General features: G+C 43.9%; 1 protein-coding gene across 3 annotated transcripts in view; it reads left to right on the top strand.

The window, feature by feature from the left end:
- Nucleotides 1-369: 369 nt before the first annotated feature.
- LOC139552775 (serine/threonine-protein kinase TAO1-like) overlaps nt 370-18,312 on the top strand; it is a 54,034-nt gene continuing 36,091 nt past the window's right edge. The window contains exons 1-10 of one of the 3 annotated variants that reach the window (XM_071364811.1): nt 833-1,161; nt 1,301-1,381; nt 12,519-12,810; nt 13,183-13,254; nt 13,927-14,028; nt 14,200-14,245; nt 14,387-14,483; nt 15,665-15,778; nt 17,279-17,370; nt 17,508-17,601. In XM_071364811.1, coding sequence (XP_071220912.1) covers nt 12,679-12,810; nt 13,183-13,254; nt 13,927-14,028; nt 14,200-14,245; nt 14,387-14,483; nt 15,665-15,778; nt 17,279-17,370; nt 17,508-17,601 — 749 coding nt within the window. In that variant the 5' untranslated portion in view covers nt 833-1,161; nt 1,301-1,381; nt 12,519-12,678. Of the gene's footprint in view, nt 635-832; nt 1,382-12,518; nt 12,811-13,182; nt 13,255-13,926; nt 14,029-14,199; nt 14,246-14,386; nt 14,484-15,664; nt 15,779-17,278; nt 17,371-17,507; nt 17,602-18,312 lie in introns of those variants that run through there. The other 2 variants (XM_071364812.1, XM_071364813.1) reach the window with 2 other exon arrangements.

Below are 18,312 nucleotides of genomic sequence, written 5' to 3'. Positions count from 1 at the left end.
TCAGGACACACACACACACACATGCAATAAAGCATATAGCTATGAACAGGATTGCCAGGAAACCAAACATTGAATTGAGTTTAATTCTACTCAGGCAGAAAGGAGCGTTTGAGGTTAGGAAAGATTCCTCTCATGTCCTCTACAAGACAGAATGCTAAATAAAATGATATTTTAACGTACTGGTTGTCCGTGCGCTTGGTCCTTTTTGGCGGTAAGAATGTGAGACAATATATCCACAGGAAAGTATAATTACATCAACTTTTCAAAGCGCTGGTAATACACTCAGATTTCTATGACCTGAAGCATGCGCAGAACCATGTAAATACGTGCACGAGCTCGGCAAGTATGTGTCTGGTGCATGTATTTTTATACACCAGATGTTGGAAATCGGAAAGCACTATCAGCACTTTGAACAGTTTATGTAATTATACTTTCCTGTATATATATATATTGTCTCACATTCTTACCGCCAAAAGGACCTCACAGACAACCGATAAAGTACTTTAAAATGTAATTTTATTCAACATTCTGGCTCGTTGAGGTCATGAGAGGAAATGTTCCTGATTCAAAAGCTATTTTCTGCCTGACGTAGCATTCAATGCAATTCAACACCGGGTTTCCAGGCAATGAAGAGGTTTGTGTGTGTTTACTTTGAATGTTGAACTAGACTTGAACATTTGATAACATAAAATGAATTATATATTATTTGATAGGTATTCGGAACATGATTGTGAATCTACCCTGACTGTCAACCACCACCAACTTGTGTGCTTTACTCATAACCAACTACGAATTCCCTCTTGTGTCACGCCCCGCCAACTTGGCAACAGGGAGGGAGGATTCAGGGAGGATTCAGATTGCGGATCTTGGCTGGATGTTTCGCAGGGGGATAGCTAGCACGGAGAGAAGGGGACAGTAACTTCAGCACCCACCCGGGGGTAAACAGCGACAAGGCCACCCAAGTGCGGCACACTAATCGTTTTAGTCAGAACTAGGGCTGACTGTCGCGTTTCAGTTTTAACAGTTGTGGATGTTTGTACATATTTTGCCCTATGATTGTCACTGTAGTAAGGAGGTGAATTCTCGCCGCCGCCATCTTTGGAAACTGATTGGGAGGAGTGGAGAACTTCGTTGGCTGACTGGTTTATTACCCAGCTATTGGTAGTTATTTTCAGGGCCTCGACTGGCCTTACTGTACACACATTACACTTGTTTTTCGGTTGACGAAACACAACGAGTCGGCATCGTACAACCTGGAAAAGGCTAGCTAACAAAACTCCAATCTGTGCTCCACCTCCAGACTCGAGTCAGTTTGTTGCGTCCTTCCCTGCCTTGTTGGACATTTGCTCCCGTTATTCTACCTGAACCTGGCCTCTGACAGGTAAGTGTCCGCTGTGCATTCAAGCCAACTTCTGCTGGTGAGAAATGTGTTTATCTGGATAACTTGCCTTCTAGCTAGGCTTCTTAGTTAGCCAACTTGATCAGCTGGTTAGACAACATCATTAATACTGTAGTTAGCTTACGACGTGGATGGTTAATGTTAGCTCGATGACATCCAACTAACGTTAGCTAACTTTAGTCAGAGAGGAATCTTTGCTCTAACGTTTGTGAATTGGGGAATGATAACTAATGGACATGGCTAACTAACTACATGGCTAACTAACTAGCTAACTTTTGATTACCTATGAAGCGAATGTCTCATTTTAACTTGTAAACAATTCAATGGCAGCTAACTGACAAGAAAGATTGTCAAATGCTGGGAAGGACATGGCTAGCTAGTTAACGTTCGTCCAGCGATAAATGCTGGCTTGTAACGTTAGCTATCACGCTAACGTCTGCTGTTTTACTAGCCAGATAGCTAACTAACGAATCCTCTTCTAATGTAGACAGGTAGTTTTGGTGTGACACTCCCTCGTAGTTTTTCTCACTGTTCAACTCAACTGTAAATCATGGCTGAGGCGATCAGAAACACAGCAGCTTCACGACCAATGTCAACCACCCAGTCTAAACTGTGAACTGAAATAGCACTAGTTATGTCCTAACTGTTGCTAGGTTTAATGTTTACAGCCAGCAAACAAGCAGCTTGACAAATCTATTGTCGTTTCGGGTATGTCTTCCTTGTATGCCTGCATTCATTCCTGGCGGTTGCTGGCTTGTTTGTGGGCAGTGACGTGAGTCACATTCCTAATTTCTGTGTTGACATTGCGTAACATTCTTTCTCGGCCTTGACTATGCCTGTTCGCCAGTATTGCACACTCCAAATGGTGACAAACTGTATTTAATGGAAAACAGCTCTAAATAACGATTATGTTGTTTTAATTTGTTAGACAATGGCATCATAAATGTAAGTTGGCAACAACAACCCATCACATCCTTCCTACACATTAAGGTGAAGTGTTGGGAATGACAAAGCAAGAACACTTTTTCCCCGTTAACAATGCACACCTTTTGCATTGATTAACAACATTGCATTCAAACACTTGACTTTCTAGGAGTTTGAATGTACAGTAAGTAGGCTTTATCACATGCGGCGAATACAACAGGTGTAGACCTTACAGTGAAATGCTTACTTACAAGCCCTTAACCAACAATGCAGTTATAAGAAAAATAAGTGTTATGTGAAAAAATAACAAATAATTAAAGAGCAGCAGTGAAATAACAGTAGAGAGGCTATATACAGGGGGTACCGGTACAGAGTCAATGTGTGGGGGCACCGGTTAGTTGAGGTAATTGAGGTAGTATGTACATGTAGGTAGAGTTATTAAAGTAATTATTCATAGATAATAAACAGAGAGTAGCAGCAGTGTAAAAGTGGGGGGGCAATACACATAGTCTGGGTAGCCATTTGATTAGCTGTTCAGGCTTGGGGGTAGAAGCTGTTAGGAAAGCCTTTTGGACCTAGACTTGGCGCTCCGGTACCGCTTGCCGTGCGGTAGCAGAGAGAACAGTCTATGAGAAGGGTGGCTGGAGTCTTTGACAGTTTTTAGAGCTTTCCTCTGACATCGCCTGGTATAGAGGTCCTGGATGGCAGAAAGCTTGGCTCCAGTGATGTACTGGGCCGTACGCACTACCCTCTGTAGTGCCTTGCGGTCGGAGGCCAAGCAGTTGCCATACCAGGCGGTGATGCAACCAGTCAGGATGCTCTCGATGGAGTTTAGCTACGTGGGTAAGTAGCGTCATAGTTTAGCTACGTGGGTAAGTAGCGTCATAGTTTAGCTACGTGGGTAAGTAGCGTCATAGTTTAGCTACGTGGGTAGGTAGCGTCATAGTTTAGCTACGTGGGTAGGTAGCGTCATAGTTGAGCTACGCGGGTAGGTAGCGTCATAGTTGAGCTACGCGGGTAGGTAGCGTCATAGTTGAGCTACGCGGGTAGGTAACGTCATAGTTGAGCTACGCGGGTAGGTAACGTCATAGTTGAGCTACGCGGGTAGGTAGCGTAACAGCCTGTTAATGTTTGTGTTCTACTATGTGTTATAACAGCTTCAGGCCTGGTCACTGTTGCCACACTGACAGTACTATAGTCTAGGATTTATGCATCTCCCAGGAAAAAGGGATCAGAGAGGGAGCAGGGTAAAGCCTGTTCTCTCGGCCTGCCACACAGTACAGTCCACAGGATCAGTGTTGTTATCCTGACTAGAGGTCGACCGATTAATCGGAATGGCCGATTAATTAGGGCCGATTTCAAGTTTTCATAACAATCGGAAATCGGTATTTTTGGACACCGATTTGGCCGATACATTTTTATATGTATATATTTTTTTTTACACCTTTATCTAACTAGGCAAGTCAGTTAAGAACACGTTCTTATTTTCAATGACGGCCTAGGAACGGTCGGTTAACTGCCTTGTTCAGGGGCAGAACGACAGATGTTTACCTTGTCAGCTCGGGGATTCAATCTTGCAACCTTACAGTTAACTAGTCCAACGCTCTAACCACCTGCCTCTCATTGCACTCCACGAGGAGCCTGCCTGTTACGCGAATGCAGTAAGAAGCCAAGGTAAGTTGCTAGCTAGCATTAAACTTATCTTGTAAAAAAACAGTCAATCAATCATAATCACTAGTTAACTACACATGGTTGATGATATTACTAGTTTATCTAGCGTGTCCTGCGTTGCATATAATTGATGTGGTGGCATTCGCGAAAAAGGACTGTCGTTGCTCCAACGTGTACCTAACCATAAACATCAATGCCTTTCATAAAATCAATACACAGAAGTATATATTTTTAAACCTGCATATTTAGCTAAAAGATATTCAGGTTAGCAGGCAATATTAACCAGGTGAAATTGTGTCACTTCTCTTGCGTTCATTACACGCAGAGTCAGGGTATATGCGATAATAATAAACGTTTTGTTTTCGAAATGATCATTTCCGGATTCGACCATATTAATGACCAAAGGCTCGTATTTCTGTGTGTTATGTTATAATTAAGTCTATGTTTTGATATTTGATAGAGCAGTCTGACTGAGCGATGGTAGGCAGCAGCAGGCTCGTAAGCATTCATTCAAACAGCACTTTCGTGCGTTCTGCCAGCAGCTCTTCATTGTGCTTCAAGCATTGCGCTGTTTATGACTTCAAGCCTATCAACTCCCAAAATTAGGCTGGTGTAACAGATGTGAAATGGCTAGCTAGTTAGCGGGATGCGCGCTAATAGCGTTTCAAACCTCACACGCTCTGAGACTTGGGAGTAGTTGTTCCCCTTGCTCTGCATGGGTAACGCTGCTTCGAGGGTGGCTGTTGTCGATGTGTTCCTGGTTCGAGCCCAGGTAGGAGCGAAGAGAGGGACGGAAGCTATACTGTTACACTGGCAATACTAAAGTGCCTATAAGAACATCCAATAGTCAAAGGTATATGAAATACAAATGGTATAGAGAGAAATAGTCCTATAAATACTATATTAACTACAACCTAAAACTTCTTACCTGGGAACATTGAAGACTCATGTTAAAAGGAACCACCAGCTTTCATATGTTCTCATGTTCTGAGCAAGGAACTTAAACATTAGCTTTTTTACATGGCACATATTGCACTTTTACTTTCTTCTCCAAAACTTTGTTTTTGCATTATTTAAACCAAATTGAACATGTTTCATTATTTATTTGAGGCTTAATTGATTTTTATTGATCTATTATATTAAGTTAAAATAAGTGTTCATTCAGTATTGTTGTAATTGTCAGTTTTACAAATAAGTTTAAAAAATCGTCCGATTAATCGGTATCGGCTTTTTTGGACCTCCAATAATCGGTATCGGTGTTGAAAAATCATAATCGGTCGACCTCTAATCCTGACCCCCACCCCAAACTGATTTGGGCTCCCGAGTGGCGCAAGGCACTGCATCTCAGTGCTAGAGGCGTCACTACAGATCCTGGTTCGTTTCCAGGCTGTATCACAACCGGCCGTGATTGGGAGTCCCGTAGGGCGGCGCACAGTTGGCCCAGCGTCGTCTGGTTTAGGGTTTGGCCAGGGTGTCATTGTAAATAAGATTATTTCTTTCTTAACTAACTTGCCTAGTTAAATAAAGGTTAAATAATAAATACATTTCGACCAAACTTTATTCTGACAGTGAGTTAGACGTGAGGAATCCAAAGGAATGGTCAAAAGCCAACCACGGCCCCATGCCAATCCCACCCCAACAACCAGAATACAGTATCACTTCTCAGTATATAGTATCAGTGTCTGATAAGTAGTATGTCATGTGTTCCCAGTGAATTTGGGGATGTTTTTCCCCCCTGTTCATTTAAAGTAATCATTGATACGGCTGTAATGGTACCGAACCATTTGGTACTGGGACCCCGGTTCTATCCGCACTGTGAACCCCACCTACATGTACAGATTACCTCAACTAGCCTGTACCCCTGCACACTGACTCGGTACCGGTGCCCCCTGTATATAGCCTCGTTATTCTGTAACTGTGAACCCCACCTACATGTACAGATTACCTCAACTAGCCTGTACCCCTGCACATTGACTCGGTACCGGTGCCCCCTGTATATAGCCTCGTTATTCTGTAACTGTGAACCCACCTACATGTACAGATTACCTCAACTAGCCTGTACCCCTGCACACTGACTCGGTACCGGTGCCCCCTGTATATAGCCTCGTTATTCTGTAACTGTGAACCCCACCTACATGTACAGATTACCTCAACTAGCCTGTACCCCTGCACACTGACTCGGTACCGGTGCCCCCTGTATATAGCCTCGTTATTCTGTAACTGTGAACCCCACCTACATGTACAGATTACCTCAACTAGCCTGTACCCCTGCACATTGACTCGGTACCGGTGCCCCCTGTATATAGCCTCGTTATTCTGTAACTGTGAACCCACCTACATGTACAGATTACCTCAACTAGCCTGTACCCCTGCACACTGACTCGGTACCGGTGCCCCCTGTATATAGCCTCGTTATTCTGTAACTGTGAACCCCACCTACATGTACAGATTACCTCAACTAGCCTGTACCCCTGCACATTGACTCGGTACCGGTGCCCCCTGTATATAGCCTCGTTATTCTTATTGTGTTACTTTTTATTTAAGCCTACATGGTAAATATTTTCTTCTTCTTGAACTGCACTGTTGGTTAAGGGCTTGTAAGTAAGCATTTCACTGTAAAGTCCACACTTGTTGTATTTGGCGTATGTTGCAAATAAAGTTTGATTTGAATGAATACATCAAATATATATACAGTGGGGAGAACAAGTATTTGATACACTGCCGATTTTGCAGGTTTTCCTACTTACAAAGCATGTAGAGGTCTGTAATTTTTATCATAGGTACACTTCAACTGTGAGAGACGGAATCTAAAACAAAAATCCAGAAAATCACATTGTATGATTTTTAAATAATTAATTTGCATTTTATTGCATGACATAAGTATTTGATCACCTACCAACCAGTAAGAATTCCGACTCTCACAGACCTGTTCGTTTTTCTTTAAGAAGCCCTCCTGTTCTCCACTCATTACCTGTATTAACTGCACCTGTTTGAACTCGTTACCTGTATAAAAGACACCTGTCCACACACAATCAAACAGATTCCAACCTCTCCACAATGGCCAAGACCAGAGAGCTGTGTAAGGACATCAGGGATAAAATTGTAGACCTGCACAAGGCTGGGATGGGCTACAGGACAATAGGCAAGCAGCTTGGTGAGAAGGAAACAACTGTTGGCGCAATTATTAGAAAATGGAAGAAGTTCAAGATGACGGTCAATCACCCTCGGTCTGGGGCTCCATGCAAGATTTCACCTCGTGGGGCATCAATGATCATGAGGAAGGTGAGGGATCAGCCCAGAACTACACGGCAGGACCTGGTCAATGACCTGAAGAGAGCTGGGACCACAGTCTCAAAGAAAACCATTAGTAACACACTACGCCGTCATGGATTAAAATCCTGCAGCGCACGCAAGGTCCCCCTGCTTAAGCCAGTGCATGTCCAGGCCTGTCTGAAGTTTGCCAATGACCATCTGGATGATCCAGAGGAGGAATGGGAGAAGGTCATGTGGTCTGATGAGACAAAAATAGAGCTTTTTGGTCTAACTCCACTCGCCGTGTTTGGAGGAAGAAGAAGTATGAGTACAACCCCAAGAACACCATCCCAACCGTGAAGCATGGAGGTGGAAACATCATTCTTTGGGGATGCTTTTCTGCAAAGGGGACAGGACGACTGCACCGTATTGAGGGGAGGATGGATGGGGCCATGTATCGCGAGATCTTGGCCAACAACCTCCTTCCCTCAGTAAGAGCATTGAAGATGGGTCGTGGCTGGGTCTTCCAGCATGACAACGACACGAAGCACACAGCCATGGCAACTAAGGAGGTGCTCCGTAAGAAGCATCTCAAGGTCCTGGAGTGGCCTAGCCAGTCTCCAGACCTGAACCCAATAGAAAATCTTTGGAGGGAGCTGAAAGTCCGTATTGCCCAGCGACAGCCCCGAAACCTGAAGGATCTGGAGAAGATCTGTAGGGAGGAGTGGGCCAAAATCCCTGCTGCAGTGTGTGCAAACCTAGTCAAGAACTACAGGAAACGTATGATCTCTGTAATTGCAAACAAAGGTTTCTGTACCAAATATTAAGTTCTGCTTTTCTGATGTATCAAATACTTATGTCATGCAATAAAATGCAAATTAATTACTTAAAAATCATACAATGTGATTTTCTGGATTTTTGTTTTAGATTCCGTCTCTCATAGTTGAAGTGTACCTATGATAAAAATTACAGACCTCTACATGCTTTGTAAGTAGGAAAACCTGCAAAATCGGCAGTGTATCAAATACTTGTTCTCCCCACTGTATATATTTTAAATGAAAACACTAGGCCTATAGCCTATGCCAAGGCTGCGTTGTATGCCATTGCTTTGTGAGTAAATCTGAGCTGAAAATACATTGTAGTCTATTCTGTTACCAAATTCATTCAGCCATTTCACGATTTCTTGTGTTTTTATTTAAACATTTTGATAATTTGTGTACTTTTTGACATTTGACTGCATTGTTTGGAGCTAGTAACATACGCATTTCAGGGGCCTCCCGAGTGGCGCAGCGGTCTAAGGCACTGCATTGCAGTGCTAACTGCGTTACTACAGATCCTGGTTTGATACCGGGCTCTGTCGCAGCCGGCCACGACCGGGAGACCCATGACGCGACGCACAATTGGCCCAGCGTTGTCCGGGTTAGGGGAGGATTTGGCTGTCCCGGGATGTCCCATCACACTCTAGCGACTCCTGTGGTGGGCTGGGCGCATGTTCGCTGACACGGTCGACCAGTTGGACGGTGTTTCCTCCGACACATTGGTGCGTCTGGCTTCCGGATTAAGTGGGCAGTGTGTCAAGAAGCAGTGCGGGTGTGTTTCGGAGGACGAGCGGCTCTCGATCTTCGCCTCTCCAGAGTCTGTAGGGGAGTTGCAGTGATGAGACAAGACTGTAACTACCAATTGGATTCCACGAAATTGAGGATAAAAAGGGGTAAAAAAAGAAACATAAGCATTTCCCTGCACCCTATTTAACGTTGCTAAACTGTGTACGACCAATCAACTTTGATTTGACTAGTGATGTGGTAGCATAGTGAGAGTTAGGCTAAACACTGGCTTTATCCTAATGACAGAGGAGCGTGTGTGTGTGTGTGTGTGTGTGTGTGTGTGTGTGTGTGTGTGTGTGTGTGTGTGTGTGTGTGTGTGTGTGTGTGTGTGTGTGTGTGTGTGTGTGTGTGTGTGTGTGTGTGTGTGTGTGTGTGTGTGTGTGTGTGTGTGTGTGTGTGAAGGGGTAAATCCTCATATGTTTGTCTCTACTGTGACTGTGTCCATGGACTGTGTTTTATGCACTGATTCAGGCCAGAACTGCTGTGTTGATTGGTTGACAGCTTCTGCTCTCTTCTCGGCCTACTTTCTCTGTTGACGGGGTGTGAATTATAGTATGTTGATTGGTCAGTTGTCTTTTTACTCTCTGGGTTCATCCTGTACACACTGTAAAACCTATTGTTCTACTTGAGGCAACTATTTTCTATGAGCTTTTTGAATTTCCAACATGAGCGTTTTTAAGAAAATGTATAATATACCTACCTTTTTTTAGTGTTTTACAAGCACTAATATATTAGGTACAGCCTCATTATTTTTGTTGTTGATTTGATCCAACTTCATTTGATAAATTCCAGAAGTGCTGTTATACATTTAGATTGACCTTTCTGATTAGTTACTTTCAGTGAACTTGTCTTAATGTTGAACGTTGTCTGAAGTATTTGATCATTTTCCGTTTCAACCCCCTTCAGCGGGGATTGATGAGTACGGTGCTCATTCCACTAGCAGTAACTGGGGTTAGAACTGTAAGCATTGCCTCTGTCATTGAAAGTGGTGCGCATGACCTTAGTGATGGTGGGAATGGGTCGTGTCAACGTTGAACGTCAATTTGTCCGACGGTTTCGATATGCCTTCATCGTCATCCGTAACACCTCATACCACAACAAACTGCCTAACACTAATGTGGAAATATACTTTTCTTCAAATAGATCCTAATTTTAACTTTTTTTTACGTGATGGCACAAACATTGTTTCATATACCATATACTAAATAATATATGTGTGAAATTTAGATTTTTACAATGGACCATTATCATGCACCTGTCTCAACAGGGTCAGGGGGGAAAATACATGTCATCTCTGCACTTAAATAGCGAATGGAGGACGCTTATCCTGTGGTTCATTTTCCTGCCAGCCAGTTAGGCTATACTACTGTTGTAAAGATAAGCAATGTGCTTAATATTAGGAAAGTTGAAAAATAAATATAATGGGCCTAACCTATAGAAAGCTGATGGGATCCTCCTCTTTTTAATAAAGGCTGTCACTCTGTTTTCTCACGCAATTACATAGCCTATAGAAATGTTGCGCAACATGAGCTCATGGGCTCTCATGAAGTGTTTTGATAAGATTTTCGATTACATTTGCATTGACGTCAGAGTGATTAAAGGGACAATGGAGTACTGAGTACCAGGCAGTTAGCAAGTTTGGTAGACTACTAATGACCAGCAGCAGCATCGGAGCCTAATTACCGTGACTAAACGGTCAGGTGGAATTTGACTGCCTTCATAACTCATGACTGGCGGTAATACGGTCAGCGTAACAGCCCCTGTAGTGCGTACGGCCCATCTCTGGGGCCGAGTTCCCTGCCATCCAGGACCTCTATACCAGGCGGTGTGAGAGGAAGGCCCTAAAAATTGTCATAGACTCCAGCCACTCAAGTCATAGACGGTTCTCGCCTACCGCACGACAGTGCGCCAAAAAGACTGCTAAATAGTTCATCTGGGTAGCTATTTGGTTAACTATTTAACTATCTGCATTGACCCTTTTTGCATTAACTATTTTGACTCATCACATACGCTGCTGTTACTGTTTATTATCTATCCTGTTGCCTAGTCACTTTATTCCTACCTACACTACCGTTCAAAAGTTTGGGGTCTCTTTAGAAATGTCCTTGTTTTTGAAAGAAAAGCACTTTTTAATTTTTTAAATTTAAAATAACATCAAATTGATCAGAAATACAGTGTAGACATTGTTAATGTTGTAAATGACTATTGTAGTTGGAAACGGTTGAGGACTTGTGAGGTGTCTGTTTCTCAAACTAGACACTCTAATGTACTTGTCCTCTTGCTCAGTTGTGCACCGGGGCCTCCCACTCTTTCTATTCTGGTTAGAGCCAGTTTGCGCTGTTCTGTGAAGGAAGTAGTACACAGTGTTGTACGAGATCTTCAGTGTCTTGGAAATTTATCGCATGGAATAGCCTTCATTTCTCAGAACAAGAATAGACTGATGAGTTTCAGAAGTAAGTTATTTTGTTTCTGGCCATTTTGAGCCTGTAATCAAACCCACAAATGCTGATGCTCCAGATACTCAACTAGTCTAAAGAAGGCCAGGTTTATTGCTTCTTTAATCAGAACAACAGTTTTCAGCTGTGCTAACATAATTGCAAAAGGGATTTCTAATGATCAATTAGTCTGTTTTAAAATGATAAACTTGGATTAGCTATAATGGGTTGCTGATAATGGGCCTCTGTACGCCTATGTAGATATTCCATTAAAAATCAGCCATTTCCAGCTACAATAGTCATTTACAACATTAACAATGTCTACACTGTATTTCTGATCAATTTGATGTTTGTGTGTGAATTCAATTTAAGGGCTTTATTGGCATGTTTACATGTTTTTACAAGCTAGTGAAATAGATAATAAACAAATAACTCTCACAGAAGTTCCAAAAAGAATAAAGACATTTCAAATGTCAACACAAAATGTCTCTCTCACACACACACACACACACACACACACACACACACACACACACACACACACACACACACATCCCTCATCCATAATGGTGTGTGTTTTATTGAGAGGTCTGCTGTGGTATTACAGCAGTGGTGATTTGCACATCAGAGGCTGATGTTTCAGTCCCAGAAGAACTTAAAGTGCTCTCACACACACACACACACACACACGCACATACTTATCAATACACTCAATGACACACGCACACACACACACACACACACACTGAATCCCTCACTGAACTCTGACCCCACTTCTCTCTCTCATTAAGGCAATGGCCTAGTTTAAACCTGGATGTTAAATCAATGATCAATCCACATGATGTTTGTGCGTATGCTCGCCCAGGCCAGTAGTTTAAAGATCTACTGGATGGAAAAGTCCAGTGAATTTACCAGAATTCCCAGGTGTAATTTAATGTAGTGAGTTTTGAACATTTTAATGACCAACTCATCATACGCATAGCCATTGGCTTAATCGACTTAATCTACCATAAAAACTTTCCCCTAGCCTCGCAGTCGTTTTAATTCGATAAAATTAAATGACATTTTACTGCATAAGACCACTCCCATAGAATTCTATGGACACTCCCACGCTGTGCACAATAGCCTGGGGATGAGGTTAAGCTGAGTGAGAGGCAATGTTTCTCTAAGCGGAGTAACAAAGCTGTTCCCGTCTCATATTCTTCCTACATACTCTTCCTCTTCCCCCTCCAGGTGCCCATGCTCCGGCCCCTCTGGCTCCTCCCCACTGGCAGATGAGTTGTCACCTGCTCTGGCGTAGACCCAGCTGCGCTCCAACGGCCAACGGCCATAGTCTGCTGGCCCCACCCCCTTTCCCCAACCTGCCGGGAGACAGCAAACTACACTACCCAGCATGCCATCCACTGTGCGGGCGGGCAGTCTGAAGGACCCGGATGTAGCCGAGCTGTTCTTCAAGGAAGACCCTGAGAAACTGTTCTCTGACCTCAGAGAGATAGGTCATGGCAGCTTTGGAGCAGTCTACTTTGTATGTACATACTCAAACATACACATCACACACACACATCACTCAAACATGCAAACACACACACACACCGATTCCTGTGCTGTAATAGTCCTACTGTTCCACCTGTGTTCTCTCTGTGTCTAAGGCCTGTGTGTTTACTCTGTCTGTGTCTTAAGGCCTGTGTGTGTGTGTTCTGTCTGTGTCTTAAGGCCTGTGTGTGTGTGTGTGTGTGTTCGTGTTCTCTGCCTGTTTGTGTGTGTGTGTGTGTGTTCTGTGTCTAAGGCCTGTGTGTGTTCGTGTTCTCTGCCTGTGTGCGTTCTGTCTCTGTCTAAGGTCTCTGTGTGTGTGTGTTCTCTGTGTCTAAGGCCTGTGTGTGTGTGTTCTGTGTCTAAGGCGCGGGATGTGCGAACTACGGAGGTGGTGGCCATCAAGAAGATGTCCTACAGCGGGAAGCAGTCCAACGAGGTGAGACGAATTGCTACACATTCCTCCCTGTTTCTCTTAATAAAGTTTATTTCAACAGGGACAACAGAAACACATCTCAGACGGCACATTTGTTGCGCTGAAATGTTGCGCTGCACCAGATTGAGTTAACACACACACACACACACACACACACACTCTCTCCGATAGAAATATGTGAGCTGAACACATTATCTCCAAGGTCACCCCACGGCTCTCATACACTCTCACTTTCGCCTCGCTCTCCTCGTAATTTCAGATTAGCTGTAATCAGATTACACCTAATCTGTGTACGAAGAAAACCACCCCAATAGACACAGACAGACGGACGGACACCATTCCGTATGTATGTCACGTATGAGAACATACCCTTAATGAAGACCTACAGGGTTCTCTGTATGTTTTGTGTTCATTCAGAGTGATCTGAGTAGTCACTCTGCACCCATCTTATTTCCCCAGGTGTGTTGGTTGAACCAAGAACTCATTTGTAGTTTCACCATGTCTCCACAAAAATATATTAAGTCTTTCTTTATATGGCTTATTCTTATTTTATTTTTTATTTTTTTTTTACACTCTCCCTCCCTCTTTCTCTCACTCTTTCTTTGTTTTTAATGATGCAGCTTCAGGGCCAATACAGGTTTTTTTTTTTTTTTAATAAAACAATATCTCTCTCAGAAATGGCAGGACATCATAAAAGAGGTGAAGTTTCTCCAGAGGATTCAACATCCCAACAGCATAGAGTACAAGGGCTGCTACCTACGAGAAAACACAGCATGGGTAAGACACACACACAGTGGAGTATGAAGGCCTACTACCTATGATACCCAGAAAAACAAACCCTCGCACACATTTTGAGGTTAAAACTCCCACTGAGATGTTTCAGTAACCTTACCTACAGGTGTATATCCATGGACCTGTTTTCTTCCTGGATGTGTTCTGTGTGTCTAGCTGGTGATGGAGTACTGTCTGGGCTCCGCTTCTGATGTTCTAGAAGGTAAAACATTCTAGAAACATTAACCTTCCTTTTTGTGTTGTACTATATCGTGGTCAATTTAGACTGTGTTTGACACAATGTGTCTTTTTACTAATTTTTAGCAAATGTTTTCTAAAATATCCTCTCTCACTCATCCTGTAGTTCATAAAAATCCCCTTCAGGAAATGGAGATCGCTGCCATTACCCACGGTGCTTTGCAGGGGTTGGCCTACCTTCACTCCCACAACATGATTCACAGGTGAGACAGAGGAGCATTCAGGAACAAGATTACACCTACTGACCCAGTGGTGCTTGTCCATATCGAGATTACACCTACTGACCCAGTGGTGATTATCCATATGGAGATTACACCTACTGACCCAGTGGTGCTTGTCCATAATGAGATTACACCTACTGACCCAGTGGTACTTGTCCATATCGAGATTACACCTACTGACCCAGTGGTGCTTGTCCATATCGAGATTACACCTACTGACCCAGTGGTGCTTGTCCATAATGAGATTACACCTACTGACCCAGTGGTACTTGTCCATATCGAGATTACACCTACTGACCCAGTGCTGCTTGTCCATATGGAGATTACACCTACTGACCCAGTGGTGCTTGTCCATAACGAGATTACACCTACTGACCCAGTGGTGATTATCCATATGGAGATTACACCTACTGACCCAGTGGTGCTTGTCCATATCGAGATTACACCTACTGACCCAGTGGTGCTTGTCCATATCGAGATTACACCTACTGACCCAGTGGTACTTGTCCATATCGAGATTACACCTACTGACCCAGTGGTGATTATCCATATCGAGATTACACCTACTGACCCAGTGGTGATTATCCATATCGAGATTACACCTACTGACCCAGTGGTACTTGTCCATATCGAGATTACACCTACTGACCCAGTGGTGATTATCCATATCGAGATTACACCTACTGACCCAGTGGTGATTATCCATATCGAGATTACACCTACTGACCCAGTGGTGCTTGTCCATATCGAGATTACACCTACTGACCCAGTGGTACTTGTCCATAATGAGATTACACCTACTGACCCAGTGGTATTTGTCCATATCGAGATTACACCTACTGACCCAGTGGTGATTATCCATATCGAGATTACACCTACTGACCCAGTGGTACTTGTCCATATCGAGATTACACCTACTGACCCAGTGGTACTTGTCCATATCGAGATTACACCTACTGACCCAGTGGTGCTTGTCCATAATGAGATTAGCATGTGGTCCAAAGTACTGTTTTGAAAATCTTGTTCTCTCCCTCTCCATCCCTCCCCCACCTCTCTCCCTCTCCATCCCTCCCCCACCTCTCTCCCTCTACATCCCTCCCCCACCTCTCTCCCTCTTCATCCCTCCCCCACCTCTCTCCCTCTCCATCCCTCTCCCTCTCCAGAGACATCAAGGCTGGTAACATCCTCCTGACGGAGCCAGGGCAGGTCAAGCTAGCTGACTTTGGCTCTGCCTCCATTGCCTCGCCAGCCAACTCCTTTGTGGGGACTCCATATTGGTGAGGGACAGCAGAGCCCAACAGTCAGCGGGGTCTACCAGGGGGGCAAGCTTTGACCGTGTGATGACAAGTTTTTATTTCTTGACATGCCATCTATAGGGTCTACCTGACATGCCTTCTATAGGGTCTACCTGACATGCCGCCTATAGGGTCTACCTGACATGCCATCTATAGGGTCTACATGACATGCCGCCTATAGGGTCTACCTGACATGCCATCTATAGGGTCTACCTGACATGCCTTCTATAGGGTCTGCCTGACATGCCTTCTATAGGGTCTGCCTGACATGCCTTCTATAGGGTCTGCCTGACATGCCTTCTATAGGGTCTACATGACCTGCCTTCTATAGGTTCTACCTGACATGCCTTCTATAGGGTCTACATGACATGCCTTCTATAGGTTCTACCTGACATGCCTTCTATAGGGTCTGCCTGACATGCCTTCTATAGGGTCTACCTGACATGCCTTCTATAGGGTCTACATGACATGCCTTCTATAGGGTCTACATGACATGCCTTCTATAGGGTCTACCTGACATGCCTTCTATAGGGTCTGCCTGACATGCCTTCTATAGGGTCTACCTGGCATGCCTTCTATAGGGTCTACCTGGCATGCCTTCTATAGGGTCTGCCTGACATGCCTTCTATAGGGTCTGCCTGACATGCCTTCTATAGGGTCTGCCTGACATGCCTTCTATAGGGTCTGCCTGACATGCCTTCTATAGGGTCTGCCTGGCATGCCTTCTATAGGGTCTGCCTGACATGCCTTCTATAGGGTCTGCCTGACATGCCTTCTATAGGGTCTGCCTGACATGCCTTCTATAGGGTCTGCCTGACATGCCTTCTATAGGGTCTGCCTGACATGCCTTCTATAGGGTCTACATGACATGCCTTCTATAGGGTCTACCTGGCATGCCTTCTATAGGGTCTACCTGGCATGCCTTCTATAGGGTCTACCTGGCATGCCTTCTATAGGGTCTACATGACATGCCTTCTATAGGGTCTACCTGGCATGCCTTCTATAGGGTCTACATGACATGCCTTCTATAGGGTCTACCTGACATGCCTTCTATAGGGTCTACATGACATGCCTTCTATAGGGTCTACCTGGCATGCATTCTATAGGGTCTACATGACCTGCCTTCTATAGGGTCTGCATGACATGCCTTCTATAGGGTCTACCTGGCATGCCTTCTATAGGGTCTACCTGACATGCCTTCTATAGGGTCTACCTGGCATGCCTTCTATAGGGTCTACCTGGCATGCCTTCTATAGGGTCTACCTGACATGCCTTCTATAGGGTCTACCTGGCATGCCTTCTATAGGGTCTACATGACATGCCTTCTATAGGGTCTACCTGGCATGCCTTCTATAGGGTCTACCTGTGCCATTATGCACCATCTCTGTTGGCAAAATGTTCAATGATTGTAATTGAGCTCTCTGTCTCTCTCTCTCTCTCCTCTTCCCCTCCTTGCTCTTTCCCCTCCCCCTCTCTCTCCAGGATGGCCCCAGAAGTGATCTTGGCCATGGACGAGGGCCAGTATGACGGGAAGGTGGACGTCTGGTCCCTGGGGATCACCTGTGTAGAACTAGGTAGGTAGATGTGTGTGGGTGCGCATGTGTGTGCGTGGGTGGTTTTCAATTGTTTATATGTGCAACATACTGTGTGTGTGTAAACACTGTCTGTGTATGTGACTAATGTGTGTGTAACTCTTGTATCTTGTGTGCAGCGGAGAGGAAGCCTCCTCTGTTCAATATGAACGCTATGAGTGCCTTATACCACATAGCGCAGAATGAGAGCCCTACGCTGCAGTCCAGCGACTGGTGAGTGTGTTTTACACAGACTATCACACACACAGACACACACACCAGAGTTTCCGTTAGCCGTAAAAAAAAAATTCTGTGCAGATAAATCGAATTTGTACCGGCTAATAGTCTGGGAGCGAAAAGGAATCCCATTGCGGAATAATTATTTTTAGCCTATTCGTTGTTGGAAAACCAGTTGATGTAAATACATTTGACCGGTCATACTTAACAGTTAATGGGTTAATTTGCATAGTTTAGTGGAATTAAATTGGCGTGTGTGTATATTCGTTCTATCTTATCACATGCGGAAAATCTGTCAGACTGTGCTTTTATAAGGCCAGTCCTGTTGAAAAAATAAAATAAAAAGGTTTTGGGCCACGATTTAAAAAGAGCTACTATTTTTATTTCTAAACTGGTAATTGAAATGCGCTTTCCATTCAAATGCATAACGGAAGGCAGGCTTCATCAGCACGTCACACACCACTTTGCAATGACGTGGAGGCAGGGTGCATTTTGAAAACATATACTTAATTGTTGGAAAGCTGAACATTTTACAACATATTATTTTTTACATTTTTATTTAACCTTTATTTAACCAGGTAGGCTAGTTGAGAACAAGTTCTCATTTACAACTGCGACCTGGCCAAGAATAAAGCAAAGCAGTGCGACACAAACAACAACACAGAGTTACATGGAATAAACAAACATACAGTCAATAATACAATAGAG

The sequence above is a fragment of the Salvelinus alpinus genome, chromosome 24 (genome assembly GCF_045679555.1).
Source record: "Salvelinus alpinus chromosome 24, SLU_Salpinus.1, whole genome shotgun sequence".
NCBI lineage: Eukaryota > Metazoa > Chordata > Actinopteri > Salmoniformes > Salmonidae > Salvelinus > Salvelinus alpinus.
The sequence above is the reverse complement of the archived record's forward strand: the minus strand, read 5'-3'. Positions and strand labels throughout refer to the sequence as shown.